The sequence below is a fragment of the Poecilia reticulata genome, chromosome 11 (genome assembly GCF_904066995.2).
Source record: "Poecilia reticulata chromosome 11, P_reticulata-male-v2, whole genome shotgun sequence".
NCBI classification, from domain to species: domain Eukaryota; kingdom Metazoa; phylum Chordata; class Actinopteri; order Cyprinodontiformes; family Poeciliidae; genus Poecilia; species Poecilia reticulata.
In genome coordinates, this window is record NC_088840.1 from 17122165 (window position 1) to 17148476 (window position 26312).

The following is a 26312-nucleotide window of genomic DNA, read 5'->3' on the forward strand; positions in this document are numbered from 1 at the left end:
AAAGCGAAGCTCTCGATTTACCGGTCGATCTACGTTCCCACCCTCATCTATGGTCATGAGCTTTGGGTCATGACCGAAAGAACGAGATCACGGGTACAAGCGGCCGAAATGGGTTTCCTCCGCAGGGTGGCTGGGCTCTCCCTTAGAGATAGGGTGAGAAGCTCGGTCATCCGGGAGGGACTCAGAGTAGAGCCGCTGCTCCTCCACGTCGAGAGGAGCCAGTTGAGGTGGCTCGGGCATCTGGTAAGGATGCCTCCTGGACGCCTCCCTGGTGAGGTGTTCCGGGCACGTCCCACCGGGAGGAGGCCTCGGGGAAGACCCAGGACACGCTGGAGGGATTACGTCTCTCGGCTGGCCTGGGAACGCCTTGGGATTCCCCCGGAGGAGCTGGAAGAAGTGGCTGGGGAGAGGGAAGTCTGGGCCTCCCTTCTGAAGCTGCTGCCCCCGCGACCCGACCCCGGATAAGCGGAAGAAAATGGATGGATGGATGGATGGATGAAAAGCTGTAAAAGGTAACCTGGCCTTGTGCGAGGAAGTAATTATCTCTCTTGTTAAATGATGAATTAACTGTGATTAGTCATGTTGGTTGGAAAGCAACCAAGTTAAGTTTCACCAGCCACACCCAGTGATGATTACCACCAGTAGACCCGGTCTGACAACATGAAGTAGGCTACAAGATCTCAAAACGTAATGCAATTCAAGAATATTGACCAATTTTAATGAGGCAAAGGTTACAGCCAATTCAATAAAAAATGGAATAACAGCTAAGACTTTGCTGTCCCCATTTATTTACTTCAATCCAGGGTAAACAATAAGCGTCTGGACAAAAATGGCCTCCAAAGCCAAAACCGCTGCCGACAAAAATAACTCAACGACTCATGTCACATTTACTAGAAAATATCTTAATGATCTCCTAAACCTCTGGGAAAATATTTTGTGAACTGATGACAAAAAAATTTTTTTACAACATGTGTGTCCAGTTACATTGGGCAAAAAAAAAGCTTTACTGACAACCAAACAAGGTGGTGGTGGAGGTTTGGAGCTTCTTTTCAACTTCAGGACTTGGACCACCTGTCTTGATAGAGAATGTCAATGTCCAACAATTAATTTATGACCACAAGACAAAAATGCTTTTGTGTTATGCAACAACCAAATGATTCAAAAACCTCCAGTGACATTCTCAAAGTTTGGCTCTAAATCTAAATTACCTGAAACTGTGGTTCATACTTGAAACCCCTCTAAAGTTCCTAAAATAAAACTATTCTCCAAAGAAGAGTGGGCAAAAAATACTTCAAACTGGAGTAAAAGACTTGTTGCCGATTAGTGGACATGCCAGGTGACATCTGTTTGATTTAATTGAGTAAATTAGACAAACTACCATGGACACACTCCGGACATTGTTTAACCCAACAAGAGTTAAAAACCATAATCAATCTGAAAGTGATTTTGGTCCCTGACTCTGTCCTGTGCTTTGAACAATAAATTTCTGACTATTGTCTTTACATGAGTGGAAAACACACCACCATTTTTAGGTGCCTGATTTTTCTGTGACTTGCTCCAGGTTTGCTGTGCAAAGTAAACGTTATCTCAACTAATCTGCTGCATTTCCAAGTTGCATGAACATCTTCACTCAGTACAGAGTCCGGGTACAACTCACTGCATAGGCAAACAGGAGGATGTTTATCACTCAGAGAAAGATTACGGGTTCATATAACGAGTGTGTGCTGCACGCATGATATCAAGGATGACCAGCGTCTGAGTTTAACTGAGGCAAAATAGCCTATTAAATCTGAACAACCAGGCTGTGCACTAGACAGATTATACAAATTAAAGCAGCAGCTGCTGACTGAGGCAAACCGAATCTTCTTGAGGTCAGCTTTTAAATCTGGTGTGTATAATTAGGCTTTATGGGATTTTATGGTTTAAGGGAGCCTTTTGACCTGTTGTGGTGATAAAACAATAAAAGGAATACCCTCTAAAACTGGACCTTTGAGCCTCAAACATCGTATCCATGTCTTTTCAGACATCTGTGTTTGAAAAGAAAAAGTATTGTACTGAAGCTGTGATGAAAGGAGCCAATGAAAAGCAAGAAATGTTATATAATTATAGATTACAATGGCATTGTTATGGAAGATTTATATCTTCTATATATAATTATTTTCAATAAGTGAGACTTTTGTGTTGTTTTTACGATTTAAAGCACTTTGAACTGACTAATTGCTGAAATGTGCAATACAAATCAAATTGATTATTTGGGGGGTTTTGGTCTTAATCAATAGTTTGATGTTTCTTCTTTGGACTTTGGCTTCTTATCTGCCAAAAATGATGGGGGATTTTTGTTTTTTGAGCTCTTATCCACGATTTATTAATCAATTTAGTATAAAAGACTCCTAAGTAAACGAATTAATTTAAGTCAACTTACACTTAAAACTTTTCAACATTTTATCACAAACGGCTACAGCAGTAACAATTTTATTGAGATGTGCTTGATTGACCAATACAAGGGTACTGGGACTGGTACTGGGAAATGGAGGGAAAATTTTCCTGTTTTAAAATTGTTTATAAATAAAAATACATTTATACATACATGCATCACTTTTGACCTGTATGTACGAACGTCACACTTATAAAGCATGCTCAGTGTTTTACCAACCGCCATAAAAACATAGAGTTCAGTGTTTGCAGAAGTAAACGTAATGGTAGCTAACGTTGAAGCGTATCTTACGATTTTGAAGTTGTCCGACACGAACCAGCATTTTAACAACTCAATCCTCGTTATCGTCCGCCATAATTCTTGTTTTTCTTCCCACTAGCGCGTATCAGGACGCAGAATAGTGACGTTTGTCGAGTATCAATGACGTTCAAGTCTTCCGAATGCGACCGGTAGGTTCAGACATGGGTTAGGTCACGTTGAAAACATCAAATACGGATCGGATATTCAAGTGGCCTGGGTCGCATTTGAAAAAAAGAAAAAATCCGACCTGTGTTGTTCAGACTGTCATGAAAATATCAAATACTGGCAAAGAAAAAAAAAAATCGGAATTGGGTCACTTTGGACTGCAGTGTAAACACAGGCTTCGCTTGTGAAGGAAGAAAATCTATACGCTGATCCCAAAAGAGTGCAAACTACTCACGCCGTATTTCAACGTGATGGAAATGTTTTTGCTGACAAATAAAGGAGATAATGTCACGCAACAGAGACATTAACTCAATCATTCATTTACTGTACTCAATTGGTTTAAAGTTTGTGGTGCAACCATTGGCAATGAACCTTACCAACAACACCAGTCCAAATACTAATCATTATTCTGTTACGAATGCATTTATTGGTTTAAAATATACCTTAACTGTTTCAGTTGAAACGTAATCATATTGAAGAACGTCTCTATCAAAAGATAAATTCAGCTTTTCGCAGTAACATATTGAAGAAAGATTGCTTGGCTTTAACGAGAAAACATTCCCAAACCAGATCCGGTGAAGGTAACCTTGATTTGAGAATGTTATAACCCGTTGCACAACCTTTTTTTCTGAAACTGATACAATCTCAAGCCTTAATTTAGACCATAAAAGATTCGATGCCATCTCATCCTGATCTCTATAACTCTTTTACAATTGAGCACGACTGTGTCGTACGTGCGCGTGATGAATGGAGCCATGATGGCCTGATCTCGCTGGTGAGACTTAAGAATTAATCATCAACCTTAGAAATAACAGCAATAAACCACAAACTGGAAACATACGTGATGTGGAATCCAAATCTGATGCAAAATTGGATTTAATTTCCCAACCAAAAAATAACTTGATGTAGGAAATTATCTTCATTGCCGTTTCTAAAATAATCTAATGTAGAAATCCAGTTTTCTTTTATTGAAAGCTTGATTTTCTTGAAATTGTGTTTCGCAGGACTCACTGAAGGGGAAGTAGATGGTCTACTTTATTAAAATTAATATCTGAAAAAGAATTTTAATGTCTTCCTCATCTACTTGACAAACCAAATATGTAATATTTTATCCGACTGTTTTCTGTTTAGGTGTTGAAAAATGTTTTACTTCAAGCTTCTCAAGAAGAGCAGAGAAAGTTTCTCTCTTTCTCCTAAAGAACTTTTTACTTAAGTTTAATAAATGGATGCTTATTTGAGTCCTCCTTTCTATAAAATTAAAAATGAAAGCGAAGAAGAAAACATTGCTCATAAGACAAAAATTTCCATTTCAAGAACATCTTAATATTTCAGTAAACATCTTAAAATCCTTTAAAAAATGTTTAAGTGTCCACCTAATTTTGCCCGTGGTCCAAATTTGTATCAGTTTTGACTTGAATTTTTAACTGGGTCACAGCCGTTCTGTGAGAAGGAATTGATCGTTTGTTTTTGTCCTCATGGTTCTTGAGAATAAGTTTTAAGTGTACGATTGCAAATAAATGTCACTGCAGTTATTAACTAGAAAAATAGAAAATTTTTATTGAATAACAGTTGATAAGTAAATAGAGGCATACTTGTAAATAATTACTTAAATATACATTATTAACAAAGAGATTGATAAAAACTCTTTGGTCTGATGACGACAGTCACTTGAAGTGAAGAATCTCCTGGGTAGCAAGTCGGATGAGCTGGTTGAAGTCAAAGTGGATGTATTTCCTCCAAAAACGTCGATCTTTGCCGTATATCTGAGCCGGATAACAAGGACTGCCTGCAACAAGAGTTGTCTTTAATCAAATAACCACAGCTCAGTTTTTATTTTTCTACAGTCACTGCAGAGTTGATCTTTACAAAAATGTTTAAAAAGCATCAACCATAAAATCTTACCAAACAGTTTTTTTGCAAAACTGTACTAAAGCTTAAAATCCTTAAACTTCAGTAGTGTATTGTATCTGACATCAAAATCTCAGAGCATTTTTTTCCATTATAGGATTCCTCAAGGATCGCAACTTGGTCCTCTCCTTTTTTAACTCGTGTGTTTGAGAGATACATTTCTTAGTATGTAGATGTCATTTCAAAACTTGTTTTATTTCAATCAATCAAGCAAGCAAGCAATTTTAGCTATAAAGCACCTTTCATGTTGGAGGCAGCTCGCTGGAAACACATAATAAAGGGTACTTCTGAACTGGGTGTGAACCATGCAGGGTCATAGTGTGCAGGTCAAATACCAGAGTTGTGAAGTAAACTGAAACTGGTGGGATACTCCCTTTTACTCCAATCTCTGTAAGAGGGTTGGTGGATGTGGATATATATATTTCTAGATGTTTCCAGACCTTTAGGTCTTGCTTAATGACACAGATAGCATAAATACATGAATGTGTCAAAATGTCTTCAACATTATAAAACCAATCTTTTTGTTATTGAAATGAGATGCAGAAAGAAAATTATCGCAAACATTTAAGAAAAATCCCCTAAAACATTTTTTTGTTTACAAATTACAGCATGACAATGGACAAACAGCAAAAGACTGTCTTTAAAACATTAAAGACATATTTATTTATCCAAAAAAAAAAAATCTAATTAGCTCAAATTAAACTCTTGTTCACTTGGTGGTTTTGGTGCCGTGCTACTGCGAAGAAATAAAACTATACAAAGAAGGATAGAGAGGAAGTTTGTGGGTGGATTAGCTCAAGCTGGGGTTAAATAGTATCGATACAGCTCATAAGCGCTACAAAAAATAATTTTCTGTGTTATGGTTGTAAACTGAGCTTCTATAGCGACACAAACATTTCTACGGTGCATCTTTGACGACCTCTAGTGGTCTAAACATTCAACTCTCACTGGATTTTATTCTGAATAAATAAAATCTAGTGAATGAAAAGCATATAACATGTAAAAAAAATTACAATTTATGTGGAATTAAGCATTTTACAGCTACACTGGTCAGATTACAGTAGTGGTTTATTCTGCACTGTCATGCTCAGCTGTGTGTGTGTGTGTGGATCCTCACCTATACCGTGCAAAATTCTTGCAACAGCTCTCCCTGAAAACTTCTCATCACTTCTGTTGGCAAGAAAACCTCTGATGTCGGCTCTGATCTGACTCTCCCAGTCCAACAGCTGCAACACACACACAGTCGTGTTTTCATCACTTGTGGGGACTTTGACTTTCATTAATTTCCACAGCCTAATCCTTACCATAATTCTAACCCTAACCATCACATACCTAACCCTTACCTTTACCTTTACCCTAAACCTAACCATCACTAACCACTAACCCGGAAACAATTCCTCTCATGGGGATCAAGAAAATGTCCTCACAAGAAGCAATGGTCCCCATAACCCCACATTGTAGACAGAAATAGGTTCCCATAAGGATATAAAAACCTGGTGTATAGACACACATACACACACACGCGCACCCCTCTAAACAAGAACATTCCCAGATCGAAGCCATGTTTAATTTCCTGTGAAGATTGTTTAACCTTGTATTTGTCGAGCTCTTCGAGGTCCTCTGGTTGCAGCGAGCGATCTCTGTCCCGCCGTTTGTCAAAGTATTCAGAAAGAAGGATTTTCAGCTGCAAGCTGCGATTCTCATCCAAGTCGTCCAGACAGGACGCCACAGTTCGGAAAGCAACACTGAAACAAACAATAACCGGAGAAGTGAAGAACCGACGCAGGAGAAGACAACTACACCTGCAAACCAAAACATCATTAGCGGTTCCAGTCATGAACGTATTCACTCAACAAGTGAAACTAAACTTTAACCTCAGATCTTTAACATCTTGTATCAAAAATCTGATCATAATTGTCAGTGGTGTTCCTCAGGACTCAGACTCAGGCCTTTTACTGTTGACTATTCATCTTCAACCCATAGGATCCATTTTTAGGGAATATGATCGACATTCTCTAATTATGCAACATATCTACCTTTGATATGTCCATCTCTATCCTTTCAAACCACTTCTAAACCTTATGCTTTTTTTTTCAAGCGTTTGTCTGATTACCAAGGATTTAATTGAGAAGTTTCTCCTGCATCACACTGACAACCTACTTTTTAAAAGCTTTGAAAATATCTTTTATAGATTTTGATTTAATTTATCCTTTATTTTTTGCATTGCTTTGACTCTCAAATCCAAACAATGGGACTTTAATTGGCATTTTAATTGTTGTGTGATGAGGGTCTGTATAGGTGCCAATAATAATGGGTGCCAAACCTCTTGAAGGCTTTGAAGCAGGCTGTGAGTTGGTAAAGTTGTGTTTTTTCTTGGTCCTGGACTCGATTATAAAGGAATTGGCAAACTTTGTCCATCTCCTCGTCGCTCAGGTCGCCATAAGATCGGAAATAAAAAGACGGGGAAGAAAATTCAACCAAGACGCCGCTTCGTCCACCACCTGAAAAGTAAACAAAAACCTACTTCACTTTGCAGAAGGACAAGAAATTACTGTAGGAACTGATATTGTGGGTCAATATAGCAGCATTCAGCTTGTATGTACCACAAACTTCCAGAAAATTGCAAAACACCTGAAACACTGAGTTCCTTTAAATCTAGACTAAAAACTCAGCTGCTTAGAGTTGCTTTTGAAACCTAATCATGACAATAAATAATCTGAGGTTTTAGGACTTTGTAATTTTCTGTTCTTATGATGTTGCACTTTGAAATGCTTTGTTGCTGAAAGGTGCTAAACAAATAATATTTGATTGATTAATATACAGTTCTGGAAAATGAAGAGACCACTTAAAATGATCAGTTTCTCAGACTTTACTTTTTATGGGTATATGTTTGAGTAAAGTGAACATTGTTCTTTTATTCTATGAATTACTGACAACATGTCTCTGAAATTCCAAGCAAATATTTAGTATTTATTTGCAGAAAATGAGAAATGGTCAAAATAACGAAAAACATGCAGAGCTTTCAGACCGGAAATAATGCAAAGAAAACAAGTTCATATTCATTTAGAAACAACAATATTAATGTTTTCACTCAGTAAGAGATCAAAAATCAATATTTGGTGGAATAACCACAAGGTTTTCAATGGGGTTGAGTGCAGTGGGCCCTTCATTGTTTCAGAACTGTAGATAATAATAGTATCGTATTTTCTGGACTATAAAGCTCACCATACTATAAGCCGCACCTACAAGTAAAAAAAAAAAAAAAACTGGAAACATTATATACATATATATTAGAGATGTGCCGATCAGGTTTTTTCCTGCCGATTCCAATTCCGATCACCCATGAGGGCCAATCACCGATGCCTATCACCGATACCGATCACATAATTATTATTTTTTTAATCATAAGCACTACTGGTTACATTATGTGGAAAAAGGAACCATGAATTCACCTTAATTTAGACAAAAACTTGTTTTTAATTACTTTTTCCAAGAAAAAAACAAAATAAAACAGGCATTCTGCAAATTGTACTGCTATCGGTAATAATATCTTTAACAGACTGATAACATATGAAGGCTCTGAAGAGGCTAAATAATGCAAAAAGAGTTACTGAATGAAAACGTCCTGATAGCATGGCGGCTAGCTGATTACTGCTAGTTCTGAGTGGCTGTTTCTGACTGAGCAGAGTAATTATGCAGAGCAGGGAGGAGATTAATTACTTTTTCAGAGATTATTTGTCTCATGTTAGGACAGCGAAAGTTTTAATACGTATGTAAAATGTATTTTTTAAGTTAGATGCTGCAGCTTTAAGCAGAGGTTCAGTGTGAGAGTCACTACCAGGTGGAGCAGAAGCAGCGCTCCGTCTGTGAAATATTACTACCTGTAGCGCATAGCAGTGGTTCAACAGCGAGAGCAGAACCAGCGTCTTACATCGCAGCTCGAAGTGTGAAGGAAAGAGGAGACCAGCTGCACAGGCAGGCTGCGAATTGAGATGCAGGTGATCAGTTTGTGTGATCGGCAACAAGAGACCGTGATCGGCAATCACCGATCATACACTTTTTCACGGATATCGGCCGATTATGATCGGTGGCCGATCGATCGGCACACTTCTAATATATATATATGTATATATATATATAAGCTGCACCGGGCTATAAGCCCTCGTATCTCCACTGATCTCACAAGGACCCAGCAGAGGGCTGCGTCCTAATAAACCTGCTGGATTTTTTAAGGACGCAGCCCTCCGTCTCCAACGCCGAACCATGGTTTCGTTCACGCCGAGTTTACGTGCAGCAGCTGCATCATATGAACTTCTTCATGTCGTTTCCTTGATGAGGGGGTTTGAGTTTGACAACATTTCTCCGTTGTGCCTGCTGCTAGCATGTGCTTGTTCTAACTTAAAATTAGCGCTTTCTTCTTTGATTTCCAATTTTGACTTCCAATAATTCACTTCCTGCTAAAGCGCCCCCTGGTGGTTGAAGAAACATCCACAGAAAAGCCGGACCAGGCTACAAGCCGCATGGCTCAAAGCGTGGGGGGAAAGTAGCGGCGTATAGTCCGAAAAATACGTTACCTTTAGACAAAAAAAAAACAAAAGGTCATAAATAAAAGCTGTAAACTATCTCAGTGTCTTTAGTTTTGAAATGAACCTCTGTCTGTGCTCCACTGCAGCTGTCTCAGTCCCCTCTTCACCAGGGGAAGCTGCCATCCCATAGTGTCCGCCACCTCGACGACATCAAACTCCACCTGATCGCACCGCTCCACACGCTCGCCCGCCATTCTCTTCCGGGCCAATGCCACGGCAACCGGAGGGCAACTGCAGGTTCATGATTAAAAACTCATCAGCGCAGCATTTTCATTCCACTTCTTCAGTGTTGTGTATTTCTGTAGTTATATTACTGCATCAAAAACTTTACCTTTACACCAGGACTGCACTGACAGAGCACATTTTTATTGACTTTTTCCCAGATTCAATATTTTCTGTTTTGTTCTCCAAGTTCTCAGAAAACACCTCAGCACCTTAAAGTTTTATTATAAAACTTTGTTGTACTTTTCAACTCTAAAATTGATGATAAAAACTATTGATGCTTTTTTAGACATGCAATCACAAGCCCACAAATACAAATACTGCTCTTGAAGAACATTCCCATTTGTAATTCATTTCTTTAATACACTAATGACACAAAGTACTGGTTTATTTAATCATATTTTCTATTTAATTAGTATTTATTGATGCTCTGATGGATCAAGTAGTGGTGAAAATAGTAAAAATGACAACCTAGTCAGTTCTGTTTTTTAAAAATCCTCATTATCTTATAATCATAATTCTGATAATGATAGGACATTTATCATGATAAATGATACAATAAATGCAAGTCTCTAGTCTCTACACCCGTTTCTTACTGAAAATGTCACTGGAAAGATTGTAAAAAATTAGGAAAAACCACATTTTTTAAACAACATTCACAAGTTAAAGGAAATGCGGTGAGTTTGGGCTTTATATGCACACAGGTAGATCTGAAAGATCACACAGCCCCAACTGAAGTATCAGTCAAAAACAAAAACACCGCTTACATTTTTGTGACTTTCTGGAGCTGTCTGGGTCCATCGTAGCACCTGACTTTACACACAGACAGAGTCGGATGGAGAAGCTCAACAAATCGCTGTGGATGCAGCTCCAGGTAGCAAAGCAGCGTTTCAACACCTAAAGTTTTTAAATAAACATTCACATGTACAGTAAACCAAGCTTCACCTTTCCTTTTCTCTCAGGGTAAAAACTTGAGCTTGCGTTTCCACTGACCTTCCTCTGTGACGTCCAGAGCCTCCACGGTTTCCTGGATGGGAATCGCTCTTTCATGGGTGTGACACAGACGCTCCTCCGGCCAATCACAGCTCTCCGTTTTCTGGTCACTCTGCCAATCCGCTCCCTCGTCTTTACCTCCTCTTGACTCGCCCCGCTCCTTTTTTACGCTTCCTTCCTCGCTGGGCTGAGCTGAATCGAGGTCAGGCGCCTAAAAGCAAAACAAACGCTGCATCTAATGAGGTCTGAATTATAAATTAAAATATACTTTATTGATCCCAAAGGGAAACTAAATGTTGTAACTCATTAATTCTTCAAAGAGTTATTGTAGATGCAATGTAGAAATGAATGAAATATATTTAAAGGTTACAGTCCCTTGACAATCTTCTTTAAAAAAAATTATTTTCAGTTTTCAGCTCTTTTATAGATATATGAAGCAGTAGAGATCTTCCAATATAAAGATTTTCCAATATTCAATTAAGTTTTTTTAATACTTACCCAAAACTCTTAAAATATTTTAACTTTTCCAGTCTACCTAGTAGATGTACTGCGAATTAACCAGCATTTCCACACAGCCACTGTTTGGAAAATCCAGGGATTGCAATTAAATTAGTAGAGAACTTCCCATAAATCACCTCTAAGCCAGTGGATTCCTGCTTTTCTCCGAGTTCATTTTCATCGCAGACATCCATTGTCTCCAGCAGATCAGCGTCTCCAACATCCTGCTTCACAAAAGCAGATGCGTTACTTCATCTGAAGCTCTGACGGCAAGTGGACAGAAAACACAAGTGGAGAGAAGGTCACCTTCCACAGTTCGTGCTGCTTCTGGTGAATCTTCTGACATTTACATGCAGGAAAAACTCTCTGCACCAGTTTCTTGATCGTGTAGTAATCCACAGTGTCAGCGTAAATGTGGCGGCGGAGCTCATGGAGGTCGCCACCCTGAAATCCCCCCACAAATTATAACTGGAGCATTAATATGTATAATACATGAAGAGAAATGTGCATAAAAAACCTCTTTTACACCACTAGACATAGCAGCACTGAGTGTTACAGCGCTGCAACGTCTGGATGCAATTCTGCTTCACACCTGGATCAAAAAGCTGAACTACCTCCTTGGGATTTCAGGCGGGTAGTTAAATATTGGATCCAGGTGTTGAAGCAGGGATGCATCCAGAAGCTGCAGGACTGGAGTTACGGACTTTAGTCCAGGAAGTGGATTTGATGCATCCAAACCTACAAATTACTATTTGTAAGGTAAACAAGATAATTTCTGAGCTTCTTTTCTGCAGATCCACAAACAAAATTTTGAATTGTGATGAATATCTTGCCTACAGAGTTGAGACATAAACAAAAAAAGAAACTACAGCAAATTATCCTCCTTGGTATTTCCAGAAATAATTATTATATTTGAATGTTAGAGTTATATGAAAGACTTAGTAACAGATAAAAGTTTCAGGAAATGAAAAAATTACAAAAAAGCTAACAAAAAGCTGCTGTTTCACTATTCCTTTTAATTACATATTTCATTTAAAACTTAATCCAGAAAAGTAAGGATAATGTGGCTTAGAAACAAATTAATTATATTAATTTAATTTCACACAAGCAATTCTCTTATTATACATCATTTGCACCAATATTATTATATTGGCGCAAATGATAAGTTCTACAATAAACATCAAATATGTGAAAAATTATCTCAAATTTTAAATTGAAAATTCAACTCAGCCAAGTGCAAAGACTACAAACTCACAACTTGTTGGTTCTTAGAAAGTACTGACAATAATTAATTATAAATCAGTTTCTAGTATGAAGATTTACTATCAAGTTGTTACGTTTCAAAAAAAAAAAAAAGCTGCTATTTACCTTCAATATCAAATGTAAGAAACGTCATGGCTGAAAGTAACGCAGCCCTTGTTTATAACAAACTCAGAACTTTGTGGAAACGTCTTTGATCAGATGACATAAAAACTATTGTTGTGTCATCAATCATTCTTCTTAAATATCCACTGTAGCAGCTAATTTGACTTTTTCTAGTATTTTATCAGCAGCAGCAATAATGTTTCTGTTTGTTTTCAGTTCTCCTGCAAACATCATGAAGGTTTTTTTTACTCAAAGTTATCAGACTTTGAGAGGCAAAAAAATAATCTGTTTAGATTGTTTATCTAAGCAGTTTCAGCCATAAATTATCAATATTTAAACACTCAAACCATAAGAATATGTGAAAAGTTTAAGCCTTTCTGTTTGGACTTCTAAGGTTTTACCTCCGGGTCCAGGAAGAGGTGGCAGTGGGCTGGAAGTCCATCTCTCCCAGCCCTCCCAATTTCCTGAACGTAGCTCTCAAAACTCTATTGTGTTAAAACATCAGAAATTATAAATAAAAGTTAAGAAATGTAAAGGGTTGCATAAGTCGGCTAACTTTCCACCTTTGGCATGTTGTAGTGGATGATTCCACGAACGTCGGATTTGTCCAACCCCATGCCAAACGCCACAGTGGCCACTACGATCCGGAGTTCCCCACACATGAAGTTGTTCTGGACCCGGCGGCGCTCCGAACCTGACAGGCCGGCATGGTACGCCTCAGCTTGCCACTTTAAGGGCTTACGGATCTTCTTACGAGCTGAAAAAAAAAAAATCAGACAAAAAAGCTGAAAATCTGACAAAAAAGCTGAAAATCTGAGTTAATAAGTTTTGATTCTGTACACGATTATTGCTGCTCTTCTAAAATATGTGAACCTTAACTAGGCCTGAAATGATTAATTGGATTAATCCATTATTGAAATAACTGTTAGGTAATTTAGTAATTGATTAATCGTTAACTGGAGCATCTAGATTTTAAAAAAGACCATTTGCTTAAAAAAAAAAAGTCAGAACCAAGACTTCACAAAGATATAAACAGCTCTGGGAAAAAACTAAGAGGCCACTTAAAATGATCAGTTTCTCTGATTTTACTTTTTATAAGTTTATGTTTGAGTAAAATTAACATTGTTCTTTTATTCTATGAACTACTGACAACATGTCTCTGAAATTTCAAGCAAACATTTTTTATTTTATTTGCAGAAAAAGAATAATGGTCAAAATAACGAAAAAGATGTACTGCTTTCCGACCTGAAATAAAGCAAAGAAAACAAATTTATATTCATTAAGAAACAACAATGCTGATGTTTTAACTCAGGAAGAGTTCAGGAATCAATGTTTGGTGGAAAAACCAGGAGGTTTTCAATGGGGTTCAGTGCGGTGGGCTCTTCATTTTTTCCAGAGCTGTATATATATATATATATTATATATATATTGCATTTAAGATGAAAAAAAACCTTAGTCTGTAAATATGAACTCATCAGTTGATTCAAAATCTGTAAAATAACATTTCTTAATAACCATATTTTGCCATCTAATCATAAATTGGTTAATAAAAAACATAACAGATTAGCTGTACAGGCATTTCTTCAGCTATAGATGCATATTTTTTATATTTATTTTCTCGTTTAAAAAAGGAAATCGAATTATTTGTTTGTTTTTATGTTTTTCTTGTTTTCATGTTAAATGAAAAATTCAGAATGTACCATTGTTTTAATCAACACAATAATCGATTTCCAGAATAATTGTTAGTTGCAGCTGTAGCCATTACCCAGTTCCTTCTTCTTCTGCCCCACTGGGTTGTCCTCTGTCTGGTTGCTGCTGCTTATTTGGGTATTTTCTCTCAACAGCACCCCCTGCAGGCAGGTCCGCAGCAGTGCAGCCACTCGGACGGTCTCCTCTCGTCTGGTGCAGTAGACTATGATGGAGTCCAAACAGCCAAAACGATCGCCTTTCAACAAAGAAACCAGAGCCTGAAAAACACAAATGTTCCAAAGTAAAACAACGTCACGTGTTTTAGATAAAGAGACTGAATTAAGGCAGGTTGGCATCACATCAGACCTGGTCTTTCTCTCCATCTGTGGACACGGACAGGTTGAGGTTCGGGGGCACGGCTGCAGATCGCACAGCTATTCCGTCTTTATCGCTGATGTCCAAATGCTGAGCGATGTCCAGCGCCGTGGACAAAGTGGCCGTAGCCGTGAGTCCCAGCAAACACTTGACTCCGAGGCGTTCCCGGAGCACCTACGGACAAAACATGTCCGTCAAAAAGTTTTAGGTTTTTGAGAGCTGCACGACATGATTAGGAAATGAACACTGAACAGAAGAGCGTTAATTTGAACATGTCTGACCCATATATCTAAAAAATATTTAGCAGAAATAAACCAATTTAATATTTTCATAATTTAGCAGCCAGTTTTAAGTCTGATTGTCATCCAACATCAGAGGGATCATAACCTACCACCTAAAAACATCAACTTCCATCAAGCTGTCCATTATATAAAAGGGTAACATAATTTTAATATAATTTGTTTAAACTAAGAAAATTATACAACTATTCAAATGATTTTTGTCGAATTTCTGCTTTTTGCACTCTGCAAAAAACACAAAATCTTACCAAGTAATTCTGACCTAATTTCTAGAGAAATGAGACAAAATTAACTCACAAGTAACTTTTCAGCAAGATGTAGGAGCTTGTTTTAAGTCAAATGATTCCTTAATATTGATGAAAAAGTGCTAGTACCATTGGCAGTGTACTTAACTTGTAATAAAACATTTTCCCATGTTATAAGTGAAAAAATCTGCCAATTGAACCAGTACTTTTTCACCAATATTAAGGAATTATTTATTTAAAACAAACTCCTATATATTGCTGAAAACTTACTTATAACTTTATGAGATAAAAGATCTCATAAACCACCAATTGTGATTCTATTACTCCTGCTTTGACCAGTTTAAAGTGCTTTTGTTTTTTATTTTTGAACAAAATCTAAGTCCAGAGTCATTAGAAATGGTGAACTATTCCTCTATTCAAGCAGCAAAACAGATTGTGACTCCAGCTCTGTTTTATTAATTTACCTGCTTCTCTTTAAATGTTGGAAACCAAGAGAAAAACTAGTTAAAAATAAAAAAAACATGGTTTTATTATGCTGTAATAACACACCTTACAAAGCCTTAAGTAGCAGGGTCTGAAGTTGTGTGACCACTCAGACACGCAGTGAGCCTCGTCTATACAGGCGAAAGCCACTGGAGGGAGCTCCTGAGCAGAGGGCAGACATCCTGACCTTGACCCTCCTCCACCGACCAAAGCCTCTGGGGAGAGAAGCAGCACACACACCTGGCCGGACTTCACCTGGAGAGAAAAATAAGACAAATTACTTTAAAAGGGGACATATTATGCTAAATCCACATTTTGAACGTGGATTTTTACTTCTTAAAACAGCCCAAGTGATTATTATTTGGTAATAAGTTAACATTTTTAAGTGTCTGGAAAATTAGTGGTTTCAAAAACCCCATGATTGCTAAAATCCCTTAACAGTCACAATGAAACCAGTGTCTCCATCCATTGAATAACATATAAACATTTTGAGAGTGACAAAGGCACTGAGCCGTTACTTAGCAACCCTGACAGAGCCCAGTCCCGTTACCTAGCAACCAAGCATAGCTCCAGGACATTCAATCAGCTTGTTTAACAGCTGTAAGTGCTGTACAATTGTGTTCTGTTGATGACTAACCATTCAGAAAACATGTCTGAGTAATGTTCAAAGATGGTTGTATAATTACATATCTGTTTGCGGATATTTTGTGAGTTTAGGGGCGTGGCCAGAAGCAGCTTATTTAGATTTAAAGTGACAAGATGGCCTAAAACATCTCATTCTGAAAGGAGCTCAAAATAGGCAGGACTGAGCAAACTGAAATTTTATTATCCAAGAATAATTTTGTGCAAAAATGTAATAAACATGCCCTAATCTGTTCAAAGAACCTAAATGAACCTTTTAACATGACGTCACACTTTTGGAAACTTGGCCCGCTCTGCCATGACAGACGTCAAAACAACCTATGCGCTCCTGTAAAGCCTGTCAAAAAAAGCACATCTGGTAGCCTAAGCCTAATATCGCTTTTATTTAGTTGATTTCGCATTAAAAATGGTCATAGGGTGCTGCGCGGTCAGCTGCACAAACAGACAAGCATACAAACCAAACTTGTCGTTTTATTGTATAACTTTTAATGAGGGAGATCGTCAATCAAAATGACAGTCAGCCCTCGCCTCGGTTTAATTGCGGATTTGCAATTACTGTACACCTTTTAACAAGGCGAGAAGATTAACGTTCATAACGTATATGAACGTTTTATCGTCCATATACTTTAGAAGTATGACAAGAAACATATCAATTATCGCATTATGACGAAAGTGAGTATAATCATCAGTAACCATGGAAACAATGACCAACCATCACGTAGCCTAGCATATAGGGGGGAAAAAATGGTTAGCGTCTCGTCTTCTGTACAATTTTTAGGCTGTTCCGGCTTAAGGGGAACCGCTGTTCATGTCATGGTGACATAAATCATGTAGTGTGAATTCAGGCAAAGTCAGTAATTTCATCAACACGTCAGGAGGAGGAAGTACGGGTCAGTTTCTAAGCTAGCAGTTTCAAGCTTCTGTAAATACCGCCGTCTATTAACCCCAACCAGGTGTGTTACGTTCACGGACAAATTAGCTTGACTCGAACAAGCAGACGCCACGAATAAACTGACGAAAACAACTTCAGTCGCTCTGTTCAATACTACCGATCCTCACTTCCGACGTCCGTCATGGCGCCTCGATTGATTAAGTGACGTAGTTGCAAACGGTCAATAGAAAATGTGTGACACTATCAGACCTACTGTAGCATAAAGTTTTAACGATGCAAAGAAAGGTGATCTTTAGCGTGCTGTCCGTCTGTGACCATGTTACCTTTTCTATAGCAGCTTCTCTCTGTTTCATCGTCATGTTGGAGTGGATGCAGGCTGCCTTTAGCTTGGTGGGCAACCCCGAAAGCTAAACACACATACACACAATTTACGCGTTTGTGGTTCAAGTTTCACCTACATAAAATGTAGAGAGTGTTTACCTGATCATCCATTAGAGAAACTAGAGGGGAAATGACCAGAGTGATGCACTTTGACCTCTGTGCGTACAGAAAAGCTGGCAGCTGATAGCAGAGTGATTTACCCATTCCAGTGGACAGCACCACCAGGGTGGAGAGCCCTGAGAATAAAGAAGCAAACATGTAGAAGAGGTTCATGTAGAGATGATGTGTGCAGGAGTTTATGAGCTGTGACTACCTGCCAGGATCCTCATGATGGCCTTCTCCTGCCCAGGTCTGAATGACTGGTAGCCCAGTTCTCTCAGAGCTGCAAACACTTCAGCAGGAGTGTCTGAACACGACCATTACACAACAGAAAACAACATTTAGTTTCAATTCATCATGATGGAGCGATTATTGAAGTAATCGTCAACTAATTCGGTAATCAATTAATCGTTTACAGGAGTATACAGACTGAAAAAATGTCAAACAGTGAAAAAACAAAGCAAAAAATATATATTCATTTTGTATTTAAGATTTAAAGGGAATAAAAACTTCTTTGTCTGTAAATATGCTCTATGCAAAACTCCTGATAGTTTTAGTCTCACCTGGTTGAAATTCTGTTAAAAAAACAACCTGCAATTAAACACCTTTAGTGATCCAATTATTAATCAGTTAATCCACAAAAACAATCAACAGATCAGTATTGATGTTAAGTCAAGCAGAAAGGACTGAGCTGTTCAACTATCGATGTTAGAAATATCTTTTCACCAAAGACGCTTGAAATAATCAGATGTATACTAAATAAATTATATCTTATTTCATTTCAGGCAATAAAATGTTTATCTTCTTATTTAAAAAAGGGAATTTAAATATTTGCTCATTTGTATCTTTTAGTCTATTGATAATATTGCATAAAAAAAGATGTTAAAATCTGCAGAATGTGGCAAATTTTAAATAACTAAAATAATCAATAGTGGCAGCTCTGGTGAATTTTAGCACCAATGCTTTCCTATTTGTGTGAATGAGATTTGCAGCGTTTACCCTGGACTCTCCCGTCTTCTGTGAGACAATAAAGCGGCTCCATCGGCGGCGGTGGAGCGGGCCGCTCGTAGTCGGGACGAATGATGTTGAGCAGCATCTCATCGCTCCGCCTGCTGTCCGCTCCAGTTTCCTGTTGCCGTTTTTCCGCGTCGACACAGGAAGACGCTGCTGCAACGTGTGCAACAATGTTTTTAAAAATGTAATAACAAAAGTCTGAATGAAAACGGAAATCAGATGTTAGGCCTGCCACAACAACAACTTTCACTGGACAATAAAGTAACCCAGTAATTATTGTGATAAAAGATAATATTGTTGTTTTGACACATCAATAAACTTTAATTTTGTAAAAAAAAACACTTAATACTGGAACTGGAAGATATTTTATATATCCAAAATAAAACATAATAACCAAAAGCAAAACATAAAAAGGAAATAAAAACCACATACAACTAAATAAAATGGATTCTGACGTCTCTGTGAACAAAAAATAAATATAATCGAGTTCATTTTTAATTTACCATGAGATTAATTCATTCACTCATGGTTTATAGTGACAGGATTAATCCTTACTGACAACAAACAGTAGAAATCCTGCTGTGAGACTACTTATCGTACCCGGAGGCTGCAGCGTCCCCGTTGCCCTGGCAACGTCTTCCAGGGTGGGCAGTTCAAACGGTTCCTCTTCTGCAGGTTGATCCTCAGAAACAGGTGGTGGAGGGGCTAAAAACGAAAAGGAGAAATGATGTTGAGCCAACAGTGCCCAGAGCTCACAGCTCACATTAATTACCACAGATGAGATTTAATTCAGTTTCTTTGTTTCACTACAGGTTTGGTTCCTCCGGTCACCTGGTCCTCTGCAGTCCACAGCCCAGTGTCCGCTTCCTCCACACCTGTAGCAGGTGTCGCTCTGCCGACTCGGCGCCCCTCTGAACCCGCCCCTCCGTCCTCTGCCGAAAAATCCTCCGCCTCCGCCGAACCGCTCTCCCTTCAGCTGAAACTTCTGCATGTACAGCTGGAAAACACACAGAATCAGACAGGCTGCAGCCATGTTTGCCTAAAGATAATCTCTCATTTTAACGCGACGCTTGGGAATAAGAGCGTTCAGATCATCAAATTGTTGTCGTTTTATTTGTCTAGTTTCACATCTGGTGAATCATTTTTGTGTCGTTTATATCATTATTCCCATAAAACATCCAATTACGACTTTTTTTCTCATTTTCCCCCAGATTTTTTTTTTTTTTTAAGTTTAAGACATAATACCATCCTGTCAAAGTGGTATTATGTGGAACCTTTGGGAAAGAAACCAGCCCACAGCATCACACATCCTCCCTATGCTAAACCCAACTGGAATGTCTTTCACAAAACGATGAACTTTTATCTGATTTATCGAACCCCAAATGTTTACTTTTGTGATGGTGGAAGTAAAAGTAATTGTAATTGTAAGTAATTGCCTCCTAAACATCCAGTTGGCATGACGATAACAGTTTAGTGGTTGTCATGGAAACTAAACAAAATTTAGGTCAAATTAGTTCTCTGACTCTTGATATAGTAAAATGTATGCAAGTGTCCATTTTGTTTCAGCCGATTTAAGACAAATACAATGGTTATGTTCTCTGGTCTTTCCCTTTATGAAGAACTGCTAAGAGAAATGGAGCCTATTTAGACTCATTATTTTTATTTAATTTCCTTAAACATTTATCAGTTTAAAAATTAAAATGTGAAATAAAAAAAAAATAAAAAAAATTTTTAAAAAAGCTTCAGCTACGTTTATTTTAAGAAAATTCTGAAACTTAAATCTTTCACCAGTGATTTTATTAAAAATAAAGAATTATTTGCAATCTAATTTTAGAAAATACTACAATTAAATGTTATATTTTCTAAATTTCAGCTTCCGACATTTCTACATTTACTGCAGTAAAGGCTAAAAGTACTGAATACAAGTTAATGCTGTTCTTTTGTTTGTTTATTCTTTTATTAGACTACATTCAATAAAGTCAAACTCAAATCATTTTAAAGCTTCACCAGACGAGCCAGTAAGTCTGGATCTCGCTGTGTTTATTAACCATGAGTGAAATTAAATACGCTCAATAAAAATAAAAACTAACAGAGGAATCATACCTGTTTTCGCAAACCAATTCCCCTCAACGCGTATCCTTTCACATGAGATTTCTTCTTCAGGTTTATCTTCACAAAGTTTCCCTCTGCTCCTTTTGTTCCTCTGTTAAAATATAACAAACAAACTAAACTATAAGCAGATCCAAAATGAAAAAATAGGCAACAAGTTGTTGATATTTTGTCATGTTACAAAGTATTTATGCTACAGAGAAACACAACCAGGTGTATAACTGTGAAGAGGGGAAAAAGCAGCTTTTTTTAACTAATGAAAATCTGAAAAGTGTGGTGTGCACTTCTACTCTGCACCCCTTTACTCCGAATCCCCTAAAATAAAATCTCCATACAGAAAACCTTAAAAATGGACAGTTTAAACCAGGGGATAGGATGCTCTGTATTTCAGAAAATAATTTTTTATCCTTGCTGCCATGCAGGAGCAAAACATTTATTTATTTATTTTAAAATAAATGTTAAATGTTCATTAAAAGAAATGAAAAAAAGTATATAAAGCACATATTTTGCAGCTAAATAATATGAAATAATTTTTTAAACCCTTTTCTGTTGCAGATATTTTATGCATAAAACCCTCATAAATATAAATATTGTTTAGTTTTATAAGATCCACATGTGAGTGGGAGAATCCTGGATCAGACTCCGTCTACCGAGTTGAGCTGTTTTTTTTTTTTTTTTTTTTTTTTTTTTTTTTAAAGGTTTTATCGGCTCTAGTGGCCTTCATTTGATAGTTAAGAGGAAAGTGGGTAATGAGAGAAGGGGAAGACATGCGGCAAAGGTCGCCAGGCCGGGAATCGAACCTGCGACAGCCACGTCGAGGACTGAGGCCTCCATATGTGGACCGTGCTTAACCCCTGCGCCACCACAGCACACCCGAGTTGAGCTGTTTTACAAAGAAGCATCAGGATATATTTCAGACATGCCACACTTTTCAGATACGACCTTTTCCACTAGCTCCACAGTTGCGTGCCGCTTTGTTTGGGTTTATCACATAAAACTTCAATAAAATCCAGGGATTTTTATGGCTTTAAGGTGGAAAAACATCAGAACTTCAAAGGGTGCAAATACTTTTGAGAGTCCAGGTTTGTTTGTGCGCCCACCTGGTTCTGACCGGCTGCCTCTGATAAACCCGATTCGTTCTGAACTCCTCCTGGATTTCTCCTAAAAGGTTCTCCTGAGGCACCTAGAAAGAGTTTAAAACAAATTAAATCATCAACATTTAATCCTCTCAGCTGGTAAATAAAATAAATAAATACCGTCTTTGCTCCTTTGGTCGTTTCCTCCTCATCCCCGTCTTTTCTTTTGCTTTTCTTCTTTTCTGAATCAGGGCTTAAACTCGATCTCTCCTCTTTCTCTTTAGGATTTCTTCGCCTCTTTTTTGCCGTTTCCTCCACGTCGTCTCCGTCTCTCTGCCTCTTCTTCTTCGTACCTTTTGATTTCAGACCATCTTCACTGATATCATCTGGTAAACGTGACGACTTTCCTCTTTCTGTTTTCCCTCCTTTCTTCTCCCTTTTGCCTTTTCCAGAATCTTCTTGAGCACAATTTGGATCTGCCAACTTTCCTTCTCGCCCCAAATCTACTGACTGTTTTCTTTCACCCTCTGAATCTCCTTCAGCTTTTCCTTCCTTGACTTCCTTCTCCTGACGTTTTTTCACGTTAATTTCCTGATTTCCTCCTCCGGGAATCTCCTCAGCTTCCATCTCCCCAAACACCTGACATCTCTCTAACCAGCTCCTGTCAACGACGCTCAGTCTGCTGGCAACAGAGGCTCGTTTGGCTAAACTCCCTCCTGACCCGACGAGAAAAGGCGGGCTTCGTTTAAATCCATCGACATTCCCAGCTGGACTTCCTGACTGGAAATTTTCTTCTTTATCTCCTGCGTCTTCGTTTTCCTTTCCTGTGCTTTCAGGAGCAAATTGAGGGGATGAAGGTGATAAAAGAGAGGAGGGTCTGCTTGGAAAAGAAGGTTTAGCGATCTGAAACTGGGAATTAGCGCCGGTTCTATGATCGTCATCGACAGAATTACTGATTGCAGCTTCTACTGGTTCTGGTTTAAATGGTTCTTCAGGCTCCAGCAAATGGAGAGACGAAGAGGTCACTGACCCAAACGGTGGCTTCATCGATCTAGAAGAAACAAACACAGGTTTAAATCAGACAGACGGAGGTGGATGGAGTAGCAAAACATTTACTCGGTAAAGGGTAAAACTTCTTCAAGATGTTTTTACTTGAGTAAAAATCAGGTTTTCAAGAAATTACTCCAGAGCAAAAAAAAAGTATTTCATAAAAAGAGTGATCAAGTACCGAGTCAATGTCATTTCATAAAAGCAAAAGATGAAATTTATTTCATTTTTCACACTCTACAACAAAAGGAAACAAGACTGACAAAAGAAAAGAGCAGCAGAAATATATAAAAAGCACATAGTTCTCAGCTAAATAACAGGAAATAATTTTTATAGACCTTATGCCTTTGGTGTCATTCTGTTGTAGATTAAGTCAGAGTTGTAACTCAAAGAGTGATCAAGATAACAAAATCTGATTTAATAATCAAACAGGCAACGTATAAAAGTTAAGTTCAAATTTAAAGACTAAAATTAAAAAATACTTACAGAAAACAGAAGAAATACTTACAGCTAATAATGTGTATGTTAGAAAAGGACAATGTGCTTCCAGTGAGAATATAAAGTGTTTACTGTATTTTATTAATCAACAAAAGAGCCATACAAAGCTGGTGTAAAAACAAGAGGTCTCACTTTGACATAAATCCAAGGTGTTCGCCAGTGTTTCATTCATTTTTAGTTAAAAGGTGTTTGTTTCTTCTTCATTGAAGTTACTAGTTTTAAAATAAAATATCCAGGATTTTTACTCAAGTAAGAGCAGCAACAGTTCACAATAATAGTAGTTAATACTACCAATATAGTACCTAAAAACAGGTGGGAAGGAGGGCAAGAATGTGATGGATGAATGGATGGATGGAGGTGAACTAGTGAGGGATACCTTGGGGAGAGAATCTCCTGGTGTTCATCCTCAGATGAGTTTTTAGCAGAACCAATAGATAAACTGAGGCTGTTGTTCTGTATTGGTTGATCATCTTTTAAGGAATTGAGAGGAACTCGACCAGTACAAAGCGATTTCTTCAGAGAAACTGATTTCTCCTACAGATATGGGAGAAAATAACCACAGGAATAAGACATCTTGTTTTCTTAGCAACTGAATTGTACCCTTTATTTTGTGATTCACACCTTACTGAGAGCAGAAAGGTTGTTTTTAAGCTTCAGGCCATAATACTGCGATGAAGCCATGAGGCTGTGTTTTTCCTGAGATGTCAGTCTTGGAGCAGACAGCGGCATTGCTTTGCGATTGAGATGGGCTCCCCAGCAATCTGATTCCTGCTTTTAAAACAAAGACAAACAGATGTTTAATCAAACCAGGTTAGAAATGGTTGGAACTTTGTGTTGGTCTTTCATATAAAACTAAACTAAAACACCTTGTCGTTTGTGTTTGCAACAACATTTAAGCTGTAGAGGTTGGTATGTATTCACACATTGACAGTATCGTGTTTTCTTCAGCACCTTATTTGTTGGGTTGATCTCTGCTGTGACCTCTCTATGGCCGCTGGATGCATCGTTTACTTTAGCTTGTTTTAAACTCCTGTACTCCTTATACAGCCCTGCAAAGACACACACTGATTTTCTTGAATGCATCAAGGAAAAAAAACAACATGTTTTTATGCTGCAATGAGATGCGTTGCACCCACTCCTGGTCTCCTCTGGAGCCTGGTCAATGTCCTCCTAGGAAAACACACAGGCAGTTATAGTGAAAGAAAACATGCAGTGGATCCTGTCTTTATCCGGATGCGTTGGTTTTAAATCACCTTACTGGGTTTCCTCTGGTGCTGCTGGAGAAAACCCTGCTCCCAGCTTTTCAGCAGCAGTTTCACCTCGTTGTAGCGGTCCATTTCGACTTGATTCAGGACCCGTAAAAGTTATTGAAAACTCATTTCTTGGTCATTATCGTTCCCAGGATTTACGTCAGGCTAAAGCTAGCAACCGGCGCGATGTCGCTGAGAAAGGTCGGACACTTTCCATCAATTTTAAATCCTAAATAATTCCGCTAAGCTATAATGTTTTCATCAAATGTCTTTACTGCTTGGAAGACGATCTGTTTTGGTGAAAGCGGAAGCGGCATTTGTTGTTTAGGATTTTCCCGCGCCTGTGTTGCCAGGTTCGTTCCTGAATCCCCAGATCCTCTAAAATCTATGACTAGCTAAAAAACAAACTTCTAGCTGATTAGTTTCGAAATGAAAGCAGGTTTCAATGAATATATTGGAGCATACATAATGTTTATTTTAAAAAAGCGATAATTTTGGAAGATACTAAACAGCCGTTAAAAATTTTACAACGTGGAAATTTCAAAATAAAGAAACCTTTATTGTGAAGCAAGTACTTCCGGTGCTAAAGGGTTCATCAGAATCATAACCAACATTTTAAATTCTGTCACTAATTAAAAGCATAACACACTCAGCCATTACTCAAAAATAACTATTTGATTATAATGTAGTTATAATCAAATAGTTTATAAATGCTTATAAATGATCATTTATAATCTTTGATTATAAATGACGTAATAGTCAACGTAGTAATAATATCCATCGACCCCGAGAGGAAAACTTTTTAAATTAGGATATTTTGAAGAAAATAAGAACGAAATAGCTTTCATTTAAGAAATCCTTTCAAAATTATATGCAAAGTTTATTTTTGCAAAATATATTTTCCGTTTGTTTTGTGACTCAGATACTGACATTTCGAACATTGCAATGTTTGCAATGTTTTCTGAACTATGTATTCCACTAAGTTCAGATGTAATAAAAGCTTGTACTCCATCAGGGGATAAAGTATTAAAACAATGTTAATTTAATCCTTCTGGCTATATTTTTTACTCACAAGTAATTTTTTTTTATTTAAAGAAGTGCTGAATCATTGCAAAATCATAAAAGGCTAATCATTATACCAATATATCAATAATTTAGGAATGGATTTGTGACTTCAGTTTCCCCCCCCCCATGTCATCCTTTATCTTTTTCTGCTAAGTTATGTTAAATTGCATCGTTTTTGTTCTGAAGTGTGACTTGTATTGTCTTGAATCTTAAAGGTTTAAGGTTTTTATGAAAATGTTGGGGGGGGGGGAAAAAAAAAAAAAAAAAAAAAAAAGATTTAACAGACCTAAATATGGAGGAAAAAAAATACATGGTGATCGACCATCTTGGAAAACGAGTGTAAGACTTGAACAGCTCAAAAAATTGGATGAATAAGAAAATATTCAAGTCATAGAAGAGTCCAAATTAAAACATCTAAATTAATGTGCAACTGTGTTTTTTGCCAATAATTTTATAGTCTAATTTTAGTCTTGCAACAAGTAAAATTTATTTTGTAAAATCAATACTATAAATATTCACTATTCTATGAATTTATATACTGCAAAAACGTTAGAAAACAATCCAGCACCAGATTAAACTCCAAAGAAACTGAAATAATCTTCATTTATTCTATAATCTCATAAAACTTTAAACAAAAAGTTGGAAAAAAAAAATCAAGTTTGATCTGAAAGATTCAT

General features: G+C 37.6%; 1 protein-coding gene across 7 annotated transcripts; it reads right to left on the reverse strand.

The window, feature by feature from the left end:
- Positions 1–4436: 4436 nt before the first annotated feature.
- recql4 (RecQ helicase-like 4) lies at positions 4437–25805 on the reverse strand. 7 transcript variants are annotated; one of them, XM_017307328.2, is made up of 28 exons: positions 24574–25775; positions 24457–24490; positions 24272–24384; positions 23942–24091; positions 23697–23854; positions 21956–22826; positions 21800–21882; positions 20694–20793; positions 19422–19587; positions 19191–19295; positions 18576–18740; positions 17791–17883; positions 17577–17713; positions 17420–17503; positions 15629–15817; positions 14527–14709; positions 14237–14438; positions 13035–13228; positions 12873–12956; positions 11413–11550; positions 11244–11330; positions 10609–10819; positions 10383–10512; positions 9458–9624; positions 7131–7308; positions 6399–6552; positions 5925–6033; positions 4437–4685 (listed from the first exon to the last, which is right to left on the reverse strand). In XM_017307328.2, exons 1-28 carry the CDS (start codon positions 24655–24657, stop codon positions 4564–4566), a joined length of 4491 nt encoding a protein of 1496 aa, XP_017162817.2. In that variant the 5' UTR covers positions 24658–25775; the 3' UTR covers positions 4437–4563. The 7 variants fall into 7 exon arrangements, with proteins under 7 accessions (XP_017162817.2, XP_017162815.2, XP_081468865.1 ...); XM_017307326.2 differs by having other exon boundaries at positions 18576–18743; XM_081612739.1 differs by having other exon boundaries at positions 18576–18743; positions 24579–25774.
- Positions 25806–26312: the final 507 nt, after the last annotated feature.